This window comes from Coptis chinensis, chromosome 3, assembly GCF_015680905.1.
Source record: "Coptis chinensis isolate HL-2020 chromosome 3, ASM1568090v1, whole genome shotgun sequence".
NCBI lineage: Eukaryota > Viridiplantae > Streptophyta > Magnoliopsida > Ranunculales > Ranunculaceae > Coptis > Coptis chinensis.
The window spans coordinates 26,751,413-26,767,588 of NC_141458.1; the positions used below are offsets into that span (position 1 = coordinate 26,751,413).

The following is a 16,176-nucleotide window of genomic DNA, read 5'->3' on the forward strand; positions in this document are numbered from 1 at the left end:
TAAGTTCATCTTCACCCTTATCATGTATATCTAAATCAAGGACTTATCCTTAATAACATAAGGTAAAGTTTACTTCCAAGCTTTAGAATTTTGTCCGTAAAATATATATATAAAATAAGATATATATATATATATATATATATATATATATATATATATATATATATATATATATATATATATATATATATATATCGATGAAATAAATAAAAGAATACATACTTCGCTTGTTTGGTTCTCTTGACACTGCAAAAAATTAAAATTAAAATAAAATAAGAATAGGAAATAAGATATATATATATCAGTGAAAATAAATAAAAGAATACATACTTTGCTTGTTTGGTTCTTTTGGGCATGTGACCATATCTTTTTGTTTTCTTTTCAAATTAGGTCTCTTGTTTTTGAACCAATTATTTATTTGTTTTTCAAAAATAGGACCATGTTGTATGAGATCATTGGTAATATTTTGTATTCTATCTTTACTTATTGGATTGCAGGTCTCTCCATCAAAGATTTCATTCAAAATTTTTTTTGAATTGGTTTTGGTGTCCAACGCTTCATGATGGACATGGAGGAAGAGAGGGATAAAGATGAAGAATGTGATGAAGATTTATTGTAAACTGCCGTGAACTAGAGATGAAGAATGATTGTATAGAATATTTTTGGTGTGTTTAGGAAATATTAGGTTTTGGGAAATATGTGACGCGACACTCTTTTTTTGAAACTTCTGGTTTTTCGCTCTGATTTTTAATAATTAGTTGTATGACATGGACACTCTCTAAAGGCTCAAAAAATAGAGCCATGAGGGTACAACTATAATATGGATGCAAGTTGTCAAGAAGCCAGAGTAAATGAGGTGGTTGCTGCTGGAGAAAAGAACAACACAAAAAAAGCTGAAGATGCAAAGAAGGCATTAGAAAATAAAAGTTTGAGGGTGATGAGGTGGTTGCTGGCTGGAGAAAAGAACAACACAAAAAAAACTGAAGACGCAAAAAAGGCATTAGAAAATAAAAGTCCGAGGGTGCTGAGGAAACTGTATAAAGAGGAATTGGCAAATGTTAACAATGTCAAGGTTGGTGGAGAATTTAAATATTTTTGTACTATAATGTGCAGATTTCGTAGCTGTGAAAATATAAATACATCGCTGTTTTTTGTCTGTGCAAGAAGAGTTCTTGGAAAAGGCAAGACCAACCCTACAGACCTTGACTGAAAACTGCTTGGACGGTAGAGAGAATTGACTGCAGAGCTTTCGTACTACATTGATCACTACAGACCAACCTTGACTGAAAACTGCTTGTGAACTGAATGCATAGCTTTTGCATTTTATTGTTTGTGCTAAGTCAAGCATAAAAGAATAGGAATAAGAGGTAGAGGGGGGGTTATGAAAGACAGGATCTAAATTGTGAGCATCTGATCAGAGATGATAGGCCAGGTTGCAGGAAGAAAAAAGGTGAATAGAGCCAATAAGGGTAAAAATGTTTCTGGCAATATCAATTTGATGGGAGCCCTTGTAGCTCCAAACATTGTATCATCTAGGACTATTTTCAGCAATGCGGTCTTAAGCATGTGATCCATCATTTGCTGTTGAATCCAGTTGGATTTGATCCACATGTATTGTGAGGTTTATAGATGTTTGGACTTCGAATGTTCTTAGTGATACTTTGGTGTAATCTTCCAGGTTGCCAAGGAAGCATCAGACATGGTTCTCGCAGATGATAATTTCAGCACCATTGTTTTGCTTGTTGCCGAGGGTCGTGCGATATATAATAACATGAAAGCGTTCATTAGGTATGTTTCTAAGTTTTGTTATCTTGTGTTTCTCAACTCGGTTACATAAACATTGTGGTTTCCTATTGCAGGTACATGATATTGTGGAACGTAGGGGAGGTGATATCTATCTTCCTTACTGTAACCCTGGGCATACCGGAATGCTTGATACCAGTTCAACTTCTCTTGGTCAATCTGATTACTGACGGCCCACCTACAACAGCTCTTGGTTTTAATCCTGCTGATGTTGATATAATGCAAAAACCACCTCGAAAGAGCAACGATGCTCTCACTAATTCTTGGGGTTTCTTCAGATATTTGGTGAGTATTTTGTATGGTTGTCACTCGAACCATGCCATCTAATAGTAGTTATACTTGTTGCCACGTTTAATGACGTTTTGTTAACCAATATATGTGTTTTTTGAACCATATATGTTGTGTCTTTCTGTGCCACATCTTGCAAGTGAATCCAATGAATTACATTGTTGGTGCGTTTAAGCAACAAATTTTGTTATTTAATGTTCCTTTTTAGTCGAAAATTGTCTTCAGGTACCAAAAATAGTTTTATGCATTGCTGTTCCCATGAGGAGGTTCTTTTTCATGAAGATATTTCTTCTAGACAAATTGTTGGGCTCAGATCTTTCTTTAGTCACTCTGAAAAACTGTTGTTTTGTTTTGCTTGGTGGGAACTGTAAATAAATATTTAACCGGGAGCTCTTGCTGGTAGAAAGAGGTAAAAGTCCATATTAGTCTCCTATTTTTTCGTAATTAGCCAAAGAGTTTTACAAATATTGGAGACTCCGTGAATGCTCAAAAAATAGAGCCAAGAGGGTATAGCTATAATATATATCTAAGGATAAGGATAAGGGTAGCTATATATATATATATATATATATATATATATATATATATATATATATATATATATATATATATATATATATATATATATATATATATATAGGTAGGTTCGTTTACAACACTTTTTATATAGCGTTTTATACAATACCCCTTGAAAATATGAATTAAGCATTGATTCCTTGTAGGTATGGTCTTCACACCATGGAGATCATCTCCACAAAATTTTAGCTTATTTGAAAACTCCTAACGATGAGAAAAATTACTCTCAACCTATGAATTTTTATCAACGGTCTAGAAATATCGATTTTGTAATTATTTTTTGGCAAACTTAGAAATGTTCAAAGTACCCAATTTTTTATGGAGGTCATATCCATGGTAAGAACATCTTATCGACAAAAATTAGCCCTTAAAACATCTTGAAGGGTTCGGTGGGGGGTATTGTATAAAATGTTGTATAAAAAGTGTTGTAAACGGAACCTGCCATTAGACAGCTGAAATCTAACTGTTGGATTTTATCAAATCCAAATCAGGAATCTTAAGCACGAAAAATCACGAAATTTTGAAATCAAACTATTTTTGGCTTCAAACATAAAACACTTACGAAGGGTTTTCTCTATCCTATTTCTCTCTCTAATTTTTTCCAAATCCAAACCCGACACTTCCAATTCAACACTGAAACACCTCCAAAGCACTGATATATTGATAAGTAGATTTTATTAGAATGGACGTGCAAAGCACTGTTACAGATAGTGTGTGAGAACATCACAAGTTCTGCAACAGAAAGGAAAACATAAAGGGAATTAAAGAAAATAACATCCTTAGAATATTACATCCTTCGGGTCAGCCATTATTATCACACGAGGCCAATCCAGTACCAAGTTTTTGAATTGGTATTATCCCCTTTCCTCATAATTAGACATCTAATACCACAACACACCTTTGATCTCCTCGACCGTTTGTGAGACAAAACATTATTTGTTCTTGAAAATATGATGATTTATGTTATCTGCCCATTATATGAACTCTACTTATACGAACTCCAAAAAAACTCCACCATGAAAAACAATGAATTAGAAGTTAATTTTTGGTGGAGATGTTCTCCCCACAATATAGATCATTCGTAGAAAAAATTAGCACATTTGAAGATGTCTAGGCGTATCAAAATTTGCTTACAAAGTTATAAAATTATCCAATGGTCAAGATTTTTCAAATTTCAAAAGAACTTTTGATAATGTTAAACATTTTTGTAACCATAACAACATATGGTAATAGACTCCAAATGATGGATCCAAAACTCATCTCTCTCTTTCTTGGCCAATTTGTAAGAAATTCTTTGACTGAAGCGGCTTGTGCTAGCAAAGAAAATGCCATAACCATTGGTTGGAGCATGAGAGTTCATACCTCTAAAGCAAAGCGGGAATGCAAGAACACATGACTAATGCTCTCTATGAGCATATTACACATAGTACAAATAAGAGAAACCACCATACCTTTACGAAGTAGAGCATCCGCCGTTAAGATATGCCAAGCATTAAACTTACTTGTTTGCAAGCAGGACATCTAGTTACCATTATGGAGCAATATTTCTTGTGTTCCCTATCGCCATCTCGTGACCAAAAGTCCTCCAACATTCCTCTATTCAATTGTTATACATTGATTTATAAGTAAATTGTCGAATTGGGTATCTGATAATAGAGAAAGAGACTATGTTTTAATGGTTTATAGTAGTTTTTGCTTTTAGTAGTCAGGATTAAGTTTTGTTAAAAGGTACTTGATATTCAATTAAGCATAGAATAAAACAATGAGCATTGTGAATTTGTGAGATTTTTTATTTATTTTTTAATGAATGGCATTTGGGGGGTTACTCATATTTTTCAAGCAGTCATCACTGTTAGCCGTTCTGGTATGGAGCAAACCCCTTGTCCAATTATTTGACCCATTTTTGTTGGGTTTTGACGATTTTCTGCTCCATTCTCTTAACGTTTTACTCTATTAGAGTGTTAGTGTTAGGTACTTTATATGCTCTGTAATTTGCTTGTGTAGAACCAAAGGATTCAATTCAATTCAGTGTATATTTACTTGATTGAATTCTAAAGAGATTACAATTGTTTATATAGAGTTTACAAAATAGGAAACGACACAATTCGGTGACTTGAGAAACACGGGGTGATAAGCACCCAAAACTGTAATATGAAACCAACCATTGAGACATATAAATTTGGTTAATTATGTGTTTAATAATTATGAAATAAATATATTTTCGTACTTTTTGCAGGTATTCGCAGTAAACATGAAAATATTGGTTAAACCTGCGTTAAAGCACGGGGAACGACATATATATGAATTCTTCCAAATCAGCCATGTAAAGCCCAACAAATCCGCACAGAAGCATCAAACTTCCGAAGCTCTTACCTCTTGAACCAGGACTCCGAATGTGACAAGTGAGCTGCGCAGACAATCAAGGCGATGAACTCTACGCATAGGCGGGAAGTTGTAAAATTGCTAAAAGACCGGACCGCCACTGGACTGCACGTGGACCCACTATACGGGCCTACAAGATTTGATGAGTCATCAATCATGGAGCATGTCAAGACAAAAATGCCAAATTATTGGTGCAAAGTTGACACCTTGCATGTAATTAATTATATTAGGTGTTAATAGTGAAAAAAAGGTAAGGTGTCACTTTGTTTTAATGTGGTGGATAAAAATGAAGTAAATGTGGTTTGGTGTTTCACGTGGGAGGAAATGAGATTTCTCTCAAATGGATAAGAAAACAAAACAAAGGGGGGGACAATCCATTTACTCCCTTGACTTCTTTTCCTTTACCTTGTATTATTTTAGTTCCTTAGCCTTAGTTTTTTTTAGTTTTTAGTTTTGGTAGAAAGCTTGTAATAGTTTTAATGGAGGTAACATTGTGTTCTTCTAGTTAAAAACAAAATCTAAATGCAAGTGAGTTCATTTATATATTTTCTTCTTCTTTTAGTTCTCTCTTCTTTTAGAATTATAAATTGTACTTCTCATTTTTTTAGCCCAAGGATCATGAGCTAAACCTTCCCTTTGTGGCCTGGGGAGTTAATAGTACTCATGTGAGGGAAAATCTTTGTTATTTGGTTTAGTAAGCATTATAGGAAGAACAACTAGACCTACATCCTATCCCAAAATGATAGTTAGTGTAGAGTCTAGTTAGGGATCAAAGTGATGAGCTTAGAGATAAGTAATTGCTTTGGTTCTAGATGCTAGCATGTATGAGCTTAGAGATGAGTCATATATGTTAGGGATCAAGTTTTCTTTTATTAGGACTTGTCTATGAGTTCTAGGAAGATTAAAATGCACTTATTAAAATCAAATAACAAAAGTTATCTTCACATGAGGCAAATTAACTCTCCACTTTCGTTTTACTAAAATTTTATCTTGTCTTAGTTGCATGTTTACGTAACTTAATGTTTAAATTTTTGTGTAGTAAAGAAACCAAGTATTTAATATTTATACAATCATAGTTAAACTTACTCACTAGTTTCCTAAAAGAGTAAAACCAAGTTGTAAGTGGTCCTAGAATTTAGGTTGGTTCGAATCCCTACTCCAAATTATATAAACACGAAGATCGTGAGTAAGAAAATATTTGTTTCGCATTTTGGCCAAGGAAGAGATTCAAATATCTAACATAGCAAAAAGATGAATATCACGGGGCGGGGGTCGCACCCTGTTTAGGCTAGAGAAAGGCGCAAGTTGCGCTCAATCTACTGGACATCCCGAACGTCTGAGCGTGGGTCGCGCTCTATACACACTATATCTGAACGCAGGTCGCACCCTATACACGGAAAGCAGAATACAACTTTCTACCCTCCCCCTCAAGTTGGTGCATAGATGTAAATCATGCCCAACTTGTCAACTGAGATGTCAAACACCTTGTGGGATACACCTTTGGTAAGAACATCAGCTAATTGCTCCTCAGAGGTTACAAATGGAAAATGAATAACCTTCCTGTCAAGATTTTCTTTAATAAAATGACGATCAACCTCCACATGCTTTGTCCTATCATGCTGAACTGGATTATGTGCAATTTGAATGGCGGCTTTATTATCACAATGTAAATCCATAGGCTTTTGAAGTTCGAAGCCCAATTCCATCAAGACAGTATGAATCCATAACAATTCACATACTCCCTGTTCCATACCTCAAAATTTAGCTTCTGCACTCGATCTGACAACAACTTTTTGCTTCTTACTACGCCAAGTGACAAGATTTCCACCGACAAAAGTGAAATATCCTGATGTAGACCGCCTATCAGTTTTATCACCAGCCCAATCTGCATCTGTGTATCAAACAATATCCAATGCATCATACTTTCCAAATAGTAAACCTTTGCCAAGTGTTTTTTTCAAATATTTCAGTATACGAAAGACTGCATTCATATGTTCTTCACTAGGACAATGCATAAATTGACTAACCACACTCACAACATAAGCAATATCAGGCCTAGTATGAGATAGATAGATTAACATTCCTACAAGATGCTGATACCTACTTTTATCAGTAGGAATTTGGTCAGAATGAATGGCGAGTCCATGATTCATCTCAATGGGTGTCTCCATCGGTTTGCAATCCAACATCTCGATTTCAGCAAGCAAATCAAGGACATACTTCCTCTGTGAGAGTGAAATCCCCTTTTTACACCTTGCAACTTCAATACCCAGAAAATACTTCAATTGTCCTAGATCCTTCATTTTAAATTCCTTCGACAAATACTTCTGTAATTCATTTATTTCCTTCGGATCATCTCCTGTAACGATCATATTATCAACATACACAATTAGAGCTGTAATCTTACCATCCTTGTGTTTGATAAACAAGGTATGGTCAGAATTGCTCTGTTTGTACCCAAACACTTTCATTGACTGTGTAAGTCTTCCAAACCAAGCTCTTAGAGACTATTTCAGGCCATACAAAGCCTTCTTCAGTTTACACACCTTCCCAACATCTTTGGGATGGTTCTTCACACCTGGAGGCAAATCCATGTATACTTCCTCCTCCAAGTTCCCATTCAGGAATGCATTCTTCACATCAAGCTGGTGCAAGGGCCAATCTCTATTTGCTGCAAGTGAAATTAAAATCTGGACTGTATTGATTTTCGCTACAGGTGCAAAAGTCATCTCGTAATCAATTCCATAACGCTGTGTGTATCCCTTGACAACCAATCTCGCCTTATATCTATCAATAGTTCTATCTGCATTAAGCTTCATGGTAAACACCCAACGACATCCAACAGTCTTCATTCCAACAGGCATATCAACTACCTCCCATGTTACATTTTTTTGAAGGGCTTCCAATTCTTCATTCATTGCTTTTTTCCATTTTGAATTTTTCAAAACATCCTGCACGTTACTAGGAATAGATACAGTAGACAATTGATTTATGACAAATGTATGGGTTTCAGAAAGGCTATGGTTAGACATATAGTTAGCTATAGGGTATTTAGCATTGGCTTTGATGTTTAGTTCATATTGTTTCTTAGGAACTCCCTTACTAGCTCTTTGTGATTGTCTAGGTTCAAGACTTTCTACCCCAACATACTCATTAAAGGTTATAGGAGGTACCTGAGGCAGAGCATTCTGATCGAGATCTTCAGTTATTGATGTAGAAGGGGAAATGTCGTGTACTATAGTTTCAGATACATTCGGATCATGTGCTTCTGTCTCTACGTTGGGGATTAATTTACGCCGGGGAACTTCAAATCGTTCCTCCAAGTGTTCCAATTCTCCAAAGACATCAGGATTCCCTTCACCGCTACTCTCCCCCTGAAGGAAAGACTGGGAAACTCCCTCTGAGTAATACGGGTCTGATTCATGGAATGAGACATCAAGAGATATATACATCTTGGCATTAATCGGATCATAACACTTATACCCCTTCTGAAACTCAGCATAACCCACAAAAATACACTTCTTCGCGACGAGGATCAAGTTTTGCCGTTCGGTTGTGGGATATGAACATAAGTTGTACATCCAAACACCCGAGGCTCCAGGTTAGGCATAGATGGGATAGAAAAAAGTGTATGGAGTTTCTGATAAGGATTCTGGAACTCAATTACCCGTGAGGGAGTACGGCTGATAACATAGGCTGCTGATTTCACTGCTTCACCCCAATAGGATCAAGGTACATTCATGCCAAACAAGGAAGCATGACCAACCTCCAACAACTGCCTGTCCTTCTGTTCGGCTAAACCATTTTGTTGGGGGGTACCAGAATTGGAGGTTTGATGACGAATTCCAATTAATCAGCAAAATTCAGACATGAGGCCATTCACAAATTCTCCACCATTATCAGACTGAAAGACCCTGATAGATTGTTGATACTGCGTCGCCACCATTTTGTAAAAATCAGAAAATATCTCATATACATCACTTTTGTTTTTCAGTAACGACACCCACGTCATGCGAGTGCAATCATCAATAAAAGTCACATAATATCTAGCTCTAGAAAATGAAGAAACTTTGGCAGGACCCCAAACATCAGAATGAATTTTCATAAAATGAACAGGACATCTATTAATACTTGGTGAATATGAAATACGGTGGCTCTTGGCCAGTTCACAAATGTCACAATGAAACTCGGACTCACTAACAACTGAAAATAACTTAGGTTGCAACCTCTTCAAATAACTAAAAGATAGATGACCTAACCTACGATGCCATAACCACATAACTTCTTTTGCATTCTCGACCCTATTAACCTGATTAGCTTGCCCTAGAAAATTCTTTTGTTTCTCGCCAGTTTCTGTCAAGTCCAGGTAGTACAGTTTCCCCTTTCTAACACCATAACCAAGAATCTGTTGAGTCAGAATGTCCTGAAAAACACAGAAAGATGGATAGAATGTCACAGTACATGCAAGTGCGAGGATAATTTGACAAACAGACAATATGTTATAAGCAAGGGATGGAACAACTAAGACAAATTCAAGAGTGAGGGTTTTAGATAACTCAATAGACCTTTCTCCGCTAACCGGAGTTGGAGTACCATCAACAGTAGAAACAGTGGTCTGAGGTGAAGGTCTAAGACTTTTCACAAGGTTAGGGTCATTTGTCATATGGTCAGATGCACCTGAATCAATTATCAATGTATTATTCGAAATAACCTTACCATTCATACGGACAAGCGACACTACTTAGCGAAGCATTGTCTCCATTCACAACATTAGCAATGGCGGCCTTGCTTAAATTCTTTCGTGTCCTCTTCGAGAAGTCCCACCAATCAGGATAACCAATCACTTCATAACATCTCTCCTTGCTATGACCCAAATCTCTGCAAACACCACACTTTTTATCTGCCCAAGGATTTGATTTACCTTCAGGATGGCGTGGAGGACCAGAAAAAACTGGAGGAGTTGTCTTGCTATGAACAGCCAAGACAGATGATTCAGTTGATACAGAGTGCCCCATAGCCTGCTTCTCAGATTGTACCTTACGAATATAAGCATAACTTTGTTCCAAGGAAAATTTAGGTTCTTTCCGAAGGATCTCTCCAAGCACCTGATCATACTCCTGATCTAGGCCACGTAAAAACATATGAACACGCATTCTGGACATCGTGGATGTTTCATGGACTACAGCTTCAACACTGTTATTCTGGGAGGTCACCCTCTGATCAATCTCCTGGAACATAGCCACCAATTCGTTGTAATAGGAAGGAATAAGCCTCCCATTTTGCTTCACTTCAAAACACTTCGTATTCAATTCAAAAATTCGAGTTTCATCAGAGTCATCATAGGAGGTTTTCTCCACAGCCTCCCAAATATCTTTTGTAGTAGGAAGACGAATATAACGGTTCATAAGAGAAATTTCCATAGAATCAATAAGCCAGCTTTTTACCTTTTCATTATCTGTTGCCCAAACTTCATATTCGGATGAATTCATAAGCAGTTCAACCTTTGCACCAGTCAAATAACCAAGCTTTCCCTTTGCTCCAATCCGCATCCGCATGAGAGGAGCCCAAATGGTATAGTTAGACTCATCTAATGGAACAGTTTTTAGGAACGCTGAGTTGTCTTGTGGGGTGTAGTGGTGATGAATGATGCTTGAAGAATTGTTGTCAAATTCAGCCATTACAAGAAAAAAAAAACAAACAATTTAGGTTTTTGAAGAAAATAAAAAATAAAACTTTGTGAGAGGGGTTTAAGATTCAAGGATTCAATAATGGGTTTAAGATTTAAGGATTCAATGCAGCAGATTTCAATGGTTTGGCTCCGATACCATGTAGAACCAGAGGATTCAATTCAATTCAGTGTATATTTACTTGATTGAATTCTAAAGAGATTACAATTGTTTATATAGAGTTTACAAAATAGGAAACAACACACTTCGGTGGCTTGAGAAATACGGGGCGCGGGTCGCGCTCAATCTACTGGACATCCTGAACATCTGAGCGCGGGTCGCGGTCTATACACACTATATCTGAGCACAGGTCGTGCCCTATACACAGAAAGCAGAATATAGCTTTCTACAGCTTGGTTTGCTTGACATTTGAGGAAAAACATAAGGGTTTAGTTGGTGATTTAAAGATGAGGATGGTTATATGAACTCCACATTATAATGACTCCAAAGTTACTCCACCCGCAACAAGACAATTTGTGTGGTGCACTCAATATGGTCAGATTTTCTTTGTGATCGAGATTTTATAACCATTTACTTTCTACTTTCTAGATTACCTAAAAAAAACTGTCAAAATCTTTTAATTTGGTAACTAAATCTAAACAAATCCAAACAAATTACATGAGATGATTGATTTCATGCATTATCTTGTGGTAGAATAGCGAAGTACTAAACAACCTAATAATACTTGAAGCCTGAGATGTTTCATTTGAGTGAAGCACGTTAATGCAACCAGACCACCTTAGCACATGCAGTCACATTACTCCATTGAAGTGCAAAATCGTACAAATGAAATAGATAAAGCATTTTACCAAAAAAAAAAAATAGATAAAGCATTTTTAGCATTTGATTTTGTATACTTCCATCGATCTATCAGTGTAACATAACCTGTAACAACGCACATATCCATAGTAATTGTACTCCCTCTTCAGCAATTTTTTCAAAGTCAGAAATGGTCCTCAAGAACTAGTTAGAACTCCAATAGGTGCAAGAGGGACAAAGTCTAGTTAGTGATTTTTGCTAGAAAAACTGAAAACTCTTCCGCAGTAAACCAAGATTTGTGAAGTAAATCTTTTCACAGTAAAACAACAACAGTTGATCAGTTCCATAATTTGTGTTGTATTATTCAAATTGGTTTACGTTGACAAATTGGTATATGTTCTTCGTTCTATTAGTATCTGTTTCAGTTTTTCTCCCCTCCTAAGTCGAGCACGTACATTTCAGGAACCAATATCCAAGAATTGCTGTTAATAAAATTGTGTTTCGCTAGTGTACTTGGACGTTGAAGATTAGAAACAAGTCTAGTAGTTTCTAGTTAGTACCCAATTTTGAACGAACACACATCAACAGTTATGATGACAATGCCTTTGCATTGAAGAAGAATTCCATAGACAAAAATGTACAATCATTACTCAGTTGTGACACGTAGGCGTATATGCTTATATATCACTAGAAATAGAGTCCTAAAGTTTTGGTACTCACAGATTCTCATGCGTTGTTTTTCGACTGTCATGTTGAACCTTTGATATTCTCAGTCCTCCAAATTTTGTTCATAAAAGATTCATGCTTATGTATGTATTTACAGGATTGGAGGTCCTCGAAGCAAGCATTCAACAATGAGTTCATGGAATCTCCCCAAGGAATTATCCTTGACCATTTTGACTAGCCTGCACGTCAGGGATTTGATTCGATGCAAAGCTGTAGAATTAAACAACTAATTAAAGAGACAACACACAAGAATTATAGTGGTTCGGTGCCAATACGGCAATCTACATCCACGGGAGAAGAAAGGTTTTGCTTGATTGATTTTGGTTTGTGTTACAGAGGTGTTTATATAGCACAACATGAGTGCATATTCATGTCTTTTGTTTCTAAAAGGATTGGAGACTTTCCTTTATAGAAAACATACAAAACCAGTAATCTCTGTCAAAACTGACTAGGGCGCGACCCGTGCTCATATTAGTCTTGGTCAAGGCGCGACCCACGCTCTTGTCTTGACGAACCTCCAGGCGATTGAGCGCGCCCCGCCCTCGACTTTGCTTGGCCAAGGGAGCGACCCACGCATGTCTCTTTCTTCTCCCACACTCCCCCTTAAGTTGGTGCGAAGATATCCAGCGAACCCAACTTGGAGAGAATATCATGAAACTTGGAAGCTGGAAGTCCCTTAGTAAAAATGTCTGCAAGCTGTTGGTCACTTCGAACAAAGGAGGAAGTGACAATGTTAGACAGTACTTTTTCAAGCACAAAATGACAGTCAACTTCAATATGCTTAGTTCTCTCATGAAACACCGGATTTACAGCAATGTGCATAGCAGCTTGATTATTACAGTAAAGAGTAGTTGGTGAATGCAACCCAAAACACAAATCCTTCAGAAGAGCGCGAAGCCATATGATTTCACTGGTAGTGGAAGTCATAGCCCTGTACTTAACTTCTGCACTAGAACGAGCTACTACATTATGTTTCTTGCTATTCCAAGTGACTAAATTACCTCCCACAAAGGTACAATAACCGGAAGTAGACCTCCGATTAATTGGACATCCTACCCAATCAGCATCTGTATAAGCAGTAATAGATGTATGCCCATTTTTCCGCATCCAAATACCTCTACCTGGTGACCCTTTCAGATACTGCAGTATTCTAGAAACTGCATTCATATGTGGAGTCCTTGGAGTATGCATAAAACGACTAACCAAACTTACTGCATAAGAAATATTTGGTTGGGTAATAGTTAAATATATTAGTTTACCAACTAATCGCTGATATTGACCAATGTCAGTAAGAAGATCCAACACATTGTTAGTTGGAGAATTAGATGGTTTTACCCCCAGCTTTGCTGCTTCACCCAAAAGATCCAACACATACTTTCTTTGATTTAGAAATATACCTCTTTTTGAATAAGCAATTTCTATCCCAAGAAAGTACTTCATATTACCCAGATCCTTGATGGCAAATTTCTTGTGCAGTAACTCCTTGAGCTTAGAAATCTCGATATGGTCATCACCAGTGATAACTATGTCATCCATATAAATAAGAACAATAACCAAGCCTGACCTGCTAGATTTAACATATAAGGAATGATCAGTATCACTTCGCTTAAGGCCGGTCATAGCTAGAACAGAACTAAGTTTGGCATACCACGCTCGTGGAGATTGTTTAAGTCCATAGATAGCCTTTTTTAATTTGCATACTAATCCAACCTTAGTCTCCTTCGGATGTCCAGGTGGGATGCTCATATACACTTCTTCTTTAAGATCTCCGTGTAAGAATGCATTTTTCACATCCATCTGAAATAATTTCCAGTCTTGATTTACAGCTAGAGATACAAAAACTCTAAACGTATTCATCTTTGCAACTGGTGCAAAAGTCTCCTTGTAGTCCTGACCATAAGTTTGGGTGAATCCCCTTGCAACAAGTCGAGCTTTAGACCTCTCTAAGGAACCATCACTGTTGAACTTGTTTCTGAACACCCACCGACAATCAACAATTTTATTTCCATACGGTAGCATAACAATATCCGAAGTTTTATTCTCATCTAGAGCACGAAGTTCTTCTTGCATCGCCTTTCTCCATACTAGACGATAGTTAGCTTTTCTAAAGTTCTTGGGTTCTTGCACGTCATCGACTGTACTTAAGAAAGCATGATGAGATGAAGTGATATTGGCATACGTTATATACTCCTGTAGAGGATATGAAACATCATGCAAAGAATAAAAATTCCTGTGAGTCACTAGAGGTTGCAGTTCTCTATCAGATTTATAGTAATCCTTGAGATTTACTGGAGGTCATCTCTCTCGTTCAGATTGTCTAAAAACTGGAGGAGCTAGAGGAGCACCAAAGCACACACCGCCCTCAGTTTGCTCATTCTGGTAGCGCGCCCTTGCTTCAGTAGAGCCCAATTCTTCAGTGGCAGGAACTATACCTTCACCAACCGTTGGGACAGGAACAATGCCTTCACCAACTGCTGGGAGAGGAGCCAAATCAGGCGTAACAGCTGGGAGAGGTGCCAAATCTGCCAAACACTCCCCCTGGGACCGATTCCCAGGCACAACTGAATCGTGAAAGAAAGCTTTAGATTCCATAAATCGGACATCACGAGAGACAACCAGCTTCCTTGTCGTCGGATTGTAACATATGTAGCCTTTCTGTGTGGTAGAATAACCAACAAACACACATTGAGTAGCCCGAGCATCAAACTTATCTTGATGAATAGCTTGCTGATGCACATAACAAACACACCCAAACACTCGCAAATGAGAGAGATCCAGTGGCCTAGATTTGAGCACTTCCAATGGGGATTTAAAACCAAGAACCCGACTAGGAAGACGACTAATCAAATAGGCAGCAGTTAAGACGCCATGAGAGCAGTATTGCTTAGGAACATTCATGCTCAACATAAGAGCATGAGTGGTCTCCAAAAGGTGTCTGTTATTTCTTTCAGCCACTCCATTCTACTGAGGTGTGCCAACACAGCTAGTTTGATGAATTATCCCCTGGCTACGAAGATACTCAAGTAACAGACCTTTACAAAACTCAGTGCTATTGTCAGATCTAAACATCTTGATGTTTGCACCAAACTGATTAGTAATCATAGTATTAAAATCCTTGAATACAGTCACAACCTCAGTTTTCAATTTTAACAAATATAACCATGTAGCACGAGATTTATCATCAATAAACAACACAAAATACTTATAGCCATCATAAGAATTAACGGGAGCAGGTCCCCATAAATCAGAGTGAATTAACTCAAACAACTTATTTGACATAAAATTCGAGTTTGGAAAAGATAAATGAGTTTGTTTAGAAAATTGACAAACATCACAAACATCATCAGAGTTTAAAGAAACATGCGGAAACAAATTTGACAGGACATGACTAGATGGATGCCCAAGTCTGTTATGAAAAATTCGACTCTCAAGTAAATCACTAGTTTGACACGTCTTCTTATGCGACTTCAATAAATAGAGTCCATTGGAATAAATTTCTTCACCAATCGTCCTCTTTGACTTTCGATCCTGAAAGACGACAGAGTTAGGAGAAAAAATGACATTACAATTTAAAGAATTGGTAAGTTTTCAAACAGATAGAAGTTGAACAGGAAACGAAGGAACAACTAGAGCATCACTCTTGAGACTTTGATAAAAAAAATCCACTTGACCACTACCTAAAATGGGAACGTTAGAGCCATTGGTTATGGAAATATTATGTTTTTCGGTTTTGGACACAAAATTATGAACAGAGGCAGGGCAATTAGCCATATGATCCGTAGCCCCCGAATCAATTATCCATGAGTTACTATTTCTGGCATAGTAAAATAGGCATGTAAATTACGTGACACATGAGTTGAGGCAAACTAACCTCTGCTAGATGACATGGACTTAGTGAGTTATTGGAGAATTTGAC

At 37.1% G+C, this 16,176-nt stretch overlaps 1 protein-coding gene across 1 annotated transcript; it reads right to left on the reverse strand.

The window, feature by feature from the left end:
• Window positions 1-9,761: 9,761 nt before the first annotated feature.
• LOC147508915 (uncharacterized) lies at window positions 9,762-10,727 on the reverse strand. The gene has a single exon (XM_086597666.1). The coding sequence runs from the start codon at window positions 10,725-10,727 to the stop codon at window positions 9,762-9,764; it is 966 nt and encodes a 321-aa protein (XP_086453792.1).
• Between the last annotated feature and the right edge of the window lie 5,449 nt (window positions 10,728-16,176).

Coding starts and splice junctions, on each gene's coding strand:
- LOC147508915 (XM_086597666.1), bottom strand. CDS start 10,727: ATGGCTGAATTTGACAACAATTCTTCAAGCATCATTCATCACCACTAC.